The sequence below is a fragment of the Girardinichthys multiradiatus genome, chromosome 11 (genome assembly GCF_021462225.1).
Source record: "Girardinichthys multiradiatus isolate DD_20200921_A chromosome 11, DD_fGirMul_XY1, whole genome shotgun sequence".
Lineage (NCBI taxonomy): Eukaryota > Metazoa > Chordata > Actinopteri > Cyprinodontiformes > Goodeidae > Girardinichthys > Girardinichthys multiradiatus.
In genome coordinates this window covers 33,978,350-33,985,762 of record NC_061804.1, presented here as the reverse complement: position 1 = coordinate 33,985,762, position 7,413 = coordinate 33,978,350, and the positions used below count along the sequence as shown (strand labels likewise).

Below are 7,413 nucleotides of genomic sequence, written 5' to 3'. Positions count from 1 at the left end.
TTGTCCCTGCACATTTTGTTAATTCCATTGCTCCTAAATCCACTAACATATGGCTTGGGCACACAAATTAGAAGAGGTCCGACTCCTAAGTTTTTTAGCAAGAAAAATGCAAAGGATGTAGTAAAGACAATCATATTTGGTTTCATTAAATGTGTATCCAGGATGGCATTCAGAATACTTCTAGATGTGGCTTTATTTTAGGCACATTTGAGCACTTATTTTAACAGCAGTCTGAATTCATGTCATGCCAGACTGTTTGTTTCTTCATGACGCATGAGTACAATACCATATAAAGACATTTTATATTGTCAACCTTTGTAATTCTTGTCAGTCTAACCACCATTTTGTTTAATTTTAGTGGATGCACAGATGATTTAAATACACACTATCCCCTCTGAGCGGTGGAAAAACATTTGCCTCTTATAGGATTTCCACTAAATGTTTCAGATCATCAAAGAAATGTTGATATCAGACAAAGATAACCTGGGTAAATACAAAAGGCAGTTTTTATTTAGATTTTATTTATTTTGTGGTCTTGACTTAACTTTCTGATAAGAGGACTTCTGAAGTCAATTGGTTACACCAGATCCTATTTAGAGATATCACAGTAGAGGGGGGTGAATATAAATGCATACCAGACAACTGAAATGTCTATTTATAAAATACTGTAAAAAATCATCACATTTTCTTTCCACTTCACACTATCTAAAGGTCTGTGGCAGTAAGAGGGCAAAATGTGATTTAAAGAGGTTGAATATTTTTTTGCAGTATATTGATCATTGATATCCCTTTGAACCAACCTTTGTCAGGCAACTTGATTTTTTTAGCAGTTTCTCACTGACCTGAACAACATAAAACAACAAGCCTCATTTATGCCTGTACCATACTTTAATCTTAAAATAGAAAAAAAAATATGTAGCTACAATATGGCACAGGTGTGCAGTATGAGTCCATTTCAAATAGCATGGTAATGTACTTTAGTCTTACAGAGCATGCTTCTCCATTAAACACTTACTAAATACATTTTTTTCCTATATTTTATGGTTAACATTAAGAGAAAAAAAAATCACATTTTTGGGCCAGTGTTTATAATAAGTACAGAAAACACACTGTGCTGGTTGTGGGCATGTGGTGTGGGATGAAGGGTGGGAGAGATAACACCAGTATTCTCTGAACCAAATGCACTTAGAGTTACAAAACTGTCATACAAACAATCAGGTAGACAGCATGCATACAAAAATAGACAACTATTCTTATCGCTCCATTGTAATTTACAACATTAGCTCATTATTGCCAGGCGTTACATTTTTGTGCCTCTGTTCTGAGGAATTAGCTCGCTCTCTGAATCTTATCTCGTCTCTCTTTATTTAAAAAGGTACAATTTACATTCACTATCACTGAGGCACAGCACTTGATGTACAGATTAAATAAGTAGCCAAACAAAACGTGGTGTGGTCACTGTTGTAGGAATGTAATATTAAATATACAACATATGTTAATATGTTTAACACCCTGTACACTCACAGAACATACCCAGGGATCAAATGTACATGCACAATAAAAAGTGGCGTAGAACCAAAAATTGCTTTTGAAGAGGAGCTGTACACAACTCCAGCATAAAGGTGTAAAACAATCAACAGAAGAGAGGGAGGTTAAAATGCATGGAAGTGATGATTTTAAAAGCTCTGAGATGAATATGTGTAATGGAAACAAAGTGCTTTCAATTAATCCAATCTTTGTTTGGATCCCTCCTTGAGAATGAGATAAGGCAAAAAGCGACATCAGTTGTTTTTGTTTCTGCTTTTGAGAGAAGCAGTAGAAAGAAAAAAGATAGATGGATGGCTGAGGAGGTAAAATGTGTGTTTTTGGTGCCTTTGACTCCAAATATGCAGAGGCAAAGCTGTGGGGGTGGCGCTCAGCGGGCTAACCTAAAAACCCCAGCGACTGGTTTGTGTCTTGAAGAGGAACATTCTGCAGGAAAACACAACCACTGATTACTGATCGGGAAACACAGCACAAATGGATAAAAATCGGTTTTTCAACATTCTTTCTATACCTTCAGTGAGCTGTGAAGGATCCGCAAGCGGTGGAGCTTGTCATTTAGAAGGGGGTCGTTAACTCTGCGGACAAAGGACCGTTTGTACTCTAGGCGACTGGCTGATCGGTGGTCAGCAGAGGTGGACAAACTGGTCTGCTCCAGAGCCCGGTACAAATCCACCAGTGAGTCGGTCTGCATTCTGCAGTCACGTCCACGACCTTGGTAAAAGGATCAGCAAATAAAAGCAAAAGGTTTATGTCTCAATAAAAGCTAAAGCTACTCTGCCATGCAAAATAATTTACACCTCTTACAGACATCAGGGAATTTTTCTACACAAAGTAGTGCATAATTATGAAGTGGAAAGAAAATGATGCATGGTTTTTAAAATGTTGTTACAATAATTAAAGAAGAGTGGCATTACTCTGACACTCCTACATAAAATCTAGTGTAAAATCCAGATGAACAATTATGCACTACTTTGTGCTTTTACTTTACTTTACTTTACTTTACCTGTTAGATGAAACACAAAATCAGACACATGTTAAGTTGTATTTTCTATCTAAATGCCTGTATGAAGGGATACATAATGTGTTATAAGCAATAGTTGGGGTAGAAATAAAAGCAGAAATTTAACTTCTCCCTCTTGTCTCCTTTTAACATACAGTACCCTCTTCTGGCATTATACGCACATTACACTAAGACATGTCCTGCGAGGTTCTGGTTCTGTAGTTTGACGGTGGAGGGGTATGATCTAAAGCTTTGAGGCTGTGCTTTGAAATGTATGACACTCTGATGCATGTTTAGCGTCCCTCTCATCTTCATGGGAAATGTTGGAGAGAACAAACATTGGAGCGATAGATAAATGAGGGCATCAAGACAGGGACCCTCCGGCATGTTTCTTTATCTTGTTCCGAATTCAATATTAACGCAGACTGAAAGGATTGCTCTTCGCCTCTCTGTCCAAACAGAGCCGAGAGGATACAATGGCATCTGGATCGGGCATGAGAAAAAGCAAAATGAAAGAGGGGTGCGAGAGAGGAAAAAGAAGAGCAGACTGTCAAAAAAAATCAGTATCAAAAAAGATAGAGTTTGATTTTCCGTAGACAAACGCCCTCAAGGTTTAAGAGGGATGGCAAATAGGGCAGCTTCAAATCTAACCCTATAAAGGAATAATAGTGAGCATTAAACCTTTGACATTTACCGGGTCTGACTGAATGTTTGGAATTTAAAAAGATCCCTGATGACAAACAGTGGCAATGGTGCACTCCAATCCAGATGAAAGACTTCACTGCTTTTAAAATGACAAGACGTTTTGTGTGATTCCTTGATCTACTATAATGGTCTACTTCAATGGTTTTTGTGCTTTATGTAATGTTAGTTAGGGTGGCTTTTCATTTGGATCAAATATGCTATAAATACAATGCTTTGAGCTGTCTTTCAGTCCTGTGTTATTTAATGTGTTTGGTAAAATACAATAGGCATTATTTAACCCCCTATTTGTTTAATTCTTCTTTGCAAAATAGCTCAAGCTTGGTTAGGTTAAGATTCTCTGCAGCCGCTAATGTTCCTTCTTCTATTATTGCCTGGTGTTTAGTTCCATCCATCTTCCCAAAAAAGAAAAGCATCCAACAGCATGATGCTGCCACCACTGTGTTTTACCATGAGAACAGTGTGTTCAAGGTACATTGTTACATTGTATGCATGCCATACCTTTCTGATTTTTATTTGTAAAACATGTTGAAAACACATATCCTTTTCCTTCCACTTTGCAGTTGTGAAGTGGACGGAAGAGAGCACAAGCTTTTTTATTGATTGATAGATAAACCCTTTGTGTTAGTCAATCACATAAAATCTCAAAAACGAAATATGTAGTTGTAACTGTAATTGTGTTGAGGGAAATTAATTGACAGCAAAAGTATTGCACATTTCCAAATTAATAATAATAGATTAAATTATTTGCAATATAGAGCTACATGCTTTGTTTTATATTTATGTAGTTTAAAAAATAATTTAATTTATTCTGAGACTAATTTGTGTGCATCTGGGTAAAAAAAGGTAATATTAACATATTCAAACACCTTCAAATTTAATTTTCCCCTTCAAACAAGAGTTAAAATAAATTTTTTTGCCTGTTCTCGTACCTCACCTCTCAGGAGATTTAGTGAGGTAGTTTTCAAGGAATCTCACAGAAAAAGGAGGAATGTAAGCAAATGGATCAATGTGTAGAATATGTAACTACGAAACAGATTCCCTAAATATATATTTTTGGTATTTACACTTCACTATGAGGTGAAACGCACTGTTTAGGCACTATGAGTCTGACCTGTTTCTCTGGCCCGGTCAAGCTGGTAGTTCTGGGTCTCCCTCTGATCCGATGCAGCAGTAGCAGCCAGGATAGCATGGAGTCCACTGTCTCTGGGAAGTGTAAAGCTGCGAGGTTTCCCTCCTGCGTCGGACTCGATGCTTGCCCTGAGGGGCAGCGGCAGGGCCCTGTACTGCTCCTGCAGCAGGCTGCGCTGTGCAGGTAGAGTGGACTGCCTGCGATACTCCATGGCCAGGTGATCTCTGTCCGTAGACTGCATGGATTCTTCCACAGGATACGTCTGCAGGTAGTGCATCCTGGAGTTGCCTTCCATCTGGTCATGCCACGAGTTTCGTTGGCTGTTCGTCTTCCGCCCGGGGGAGATGCTGTTGTTGATGCTGTTTTCCTGAGGTTCCGAGTGAAACTCCTCATGTGAGGAACGGGACTGGAATGTGTCAGAAGAGGAGAGATGGCTACGCTTTGGCTCCAGGTAGGGACTTACCTACATAAAAAAAGATGGCTGTGGCTAGAAAACAAGGCCGTGCCACATAGAGTGATACCTGCTACTGCATCTTTTAAACTACCAGTGTGGAAACTCACTGAGGCTGCTCTGGGATAGGTGTCATAAGGTGGTGGTGGACTGTCCCGTTTGGGCACTGGGGGCATCTCTAAGTCCTCATGATCACTCTCGCTCCAGTAATCTGAAATGAATCACACAATTATGTCAGTACTTACTTACAGTCAAAACTCAAGTTGACCTACACATACAGATGATATTTATACACTCTGAGTGAACCAGAAAGCTGTGGCCTTGAAATAGTGCTCTGACTGTATCAAGACTGTTGAAGTTGAATATGAAGATGGACAGATATAAGGTGTGAGAACTTCCTGTGAAATCTTCTGGAGGTGTTATGAATCTAATAAAAAAAAACTTGGCTATAATAAAGAAAAGCCCCCTCTTCAGAGACAAAACTGTTCTCACACACCCACCTTGGCAGGGTTTGTACGTAGGCACCTTCAAATAGCAGAAGGGTCAGCTGCATTACTTCCTTTCTGTTTGTTAGAAGCCAAAGAACATTAAGCTGTATGAATAACAAAAATATCCAGCCTGTCTCAGCCTGGAGCAGAAATAACCTCCTGGAAGAGAAAACCAAATGCACTAGCTGCTGGCAGAGAAATGAATGTCTTCACTAAAATGAATAAATCTGATCTTATTTTACCAAATTATTGCTTTAACACAAAGTAGAAGAATATGTTAAGTTTAATTATATAAGATATTCCCCTCTATAACTTTCAGTTTTTGACAAAAAAGGTCTATGACAGATGATTTATTTTCAGAAGTATTCCTAATTTACTTAAGCCAGAGTTAATATTGAAAAATGTATAATGTGTTCTGTGTAAAATCTAATTTCAGGCCTGATTTAGTCTTTGTATAGGACTCAGGACCTTATTTTAGTGATGTACCAATATGGAAATGTACCGATTTATATATATTTCCCTACGCTTTCAACACGTTTTTTTTGCAAGAACACAAAACTTAAGAGTTACTAAGTTAAACAAATCTAAGACATCTGGTCAACAAGTATAAGAATATAAATATTTTAATTTAGCTAAAAAAGGCTTGCATGTTTTGAGTGATACCAACAATGACTGCACTAATTAAAAAAGTGGAAAAGTTCAACATTTGATTTAAATATATTTATTGAGTAGAATAATAGAAATTTTTAACAAAGTCAGCAGTGCCACAATTACTGGCACCCCAAAAACCCCTACAAAATAAATGTAAACAAAATATTTGTATACATTTTTCTTTTTTTAACATTTGATTAGAGTGTTGAGGAACGTTTTGTAATCTGTGATTTTCTGTTTTAATGAGGGATAACTAAGACGTACCACAGAGGCCAATTTCATCACTCCGCACAATGAAAACGACAAGAGAACAATCCACTCAGGTAAAGCAGATGTGTGTTAATCTTCAGAAGAAAATGGTTATACAAAATAGCTTGTCCATATCTCCTTTCAAAACGGTTACCAGTGTTAATAGTCGCCATGAGGAAACTTCCAATGGCTGGTGTTGTTTTAAAAGGAAATAACCACTAAAACCATTCTTGATTAGCACACTTTTTAAACACTAAGTGATTCTGATTCTGTGATTGACCATCAAATGCAATATCTCAGTTTTCCACAGACACAAGCAGAGGTGTTGAAAGTAGAGCTGAGATATTTTGACCCACAGAAAGCCTCAAGAGTTAAAGGTAGCTGCATGTTGAACATTATTTCTGTCCAAGGAAGAAAATATTTGGGTCCTCACCACATGCAAATGGAAAATACACAAGTTACGCTCTGCCTCTGGCTGTCACTGGCTGCCTAGCAGCTAATGCCAATCAGTTAACTTTCAGCTGGATGTAGGCAGTCTTTAGAAGCTTTGAAAAGTTAGATCGGCAGTATGTCTGGAGGAGGAAGAATGATACAAACACACACTGCCTACAATGAAGCATGGCAGTGGCTCAGTGACACTCTGGGGCACTTTAGCTCCTCTGGCACTGGGAAAAAACTTTGTAAACTCATTATTTATCTATATAACTGATTTACATTCAAAATCTTAGCCTTGTTTATATACACACTGTCTCATTCTTAAGCCAAAATATATGGTTAGAAACAGATGTGATGTAATACAGTAAATGTTCTGCATGTGTCAAGGTGAGAATCAATATGTGAAATTATGACAAATAAATCAATAATAACAATAATAATAGTAAAAATGTGCTAACCCAACCCTTGACAACATTTATAGTGCAAGATAACTGATTACTGCACTCCTAGTACAATACCCTCAGCATGCAATCATGCTTTTAGCTTACATATGCAACATATTCTAACAAAACTAACTGATTAAACTGATTACTGTGATGTTTTTTTACACAATAGCCCTGATACATAATTTTTACCTTATTACATAAGTCGGAGCGCTCCTTAAAATTTTTAAAACAACTGGAACTGTGATGAACAAGACTGGAAGAGGATACAAGCTTTTGTTGTCATTACTCAGTGAGTAGGATGATAAATGAGCTCA

The 7,413-nt window shown here is 37.6% G+C and overlaps 1 protein-coding gene across 7 annotated transcripts in view; it reads right to left on the bottom strand.

The window, feature by feature from the left end:
• Positions 1-869: 869 nt before the first annotated feature.
• LOC124876835 (connector enhancer of kinase suppressor of ras 2-like) overlaps positions 870-7,413 on the bottom strand; it is a 46,256-nt gene continuing 39,712 nt past the window's right edge. For 6 of the 7 annotated variants that reach the window (XM_047379849.1, XM_047379846.1, XM_047379850.1 and 3 more), the window contains 4 exons: positions 4,941-5,041; positions 4,362-4,842; positions 2,057-2,256; positions 870-1,971 (listed from right to left, as the gene is read on the bottom strand). In XM_047379849.1, coding sequence (XP_047235805.1) covers positions 1,924-1,971; positions 2,057-2,256; positions 4,362-4,842; positions 4,941-5,041 — 830 coding nt within the window. In that variant the 3' untranslated portion in view covers positions 870-1,923. The remainder of the gene's footprint in view (positions 1,972-2,056; positions 2,257-4,361; positions 4,843-4,940; positions 5,042-7,413) is intronic. The other variant, XM_047379847.1, reaches the window with a different exon arrangement.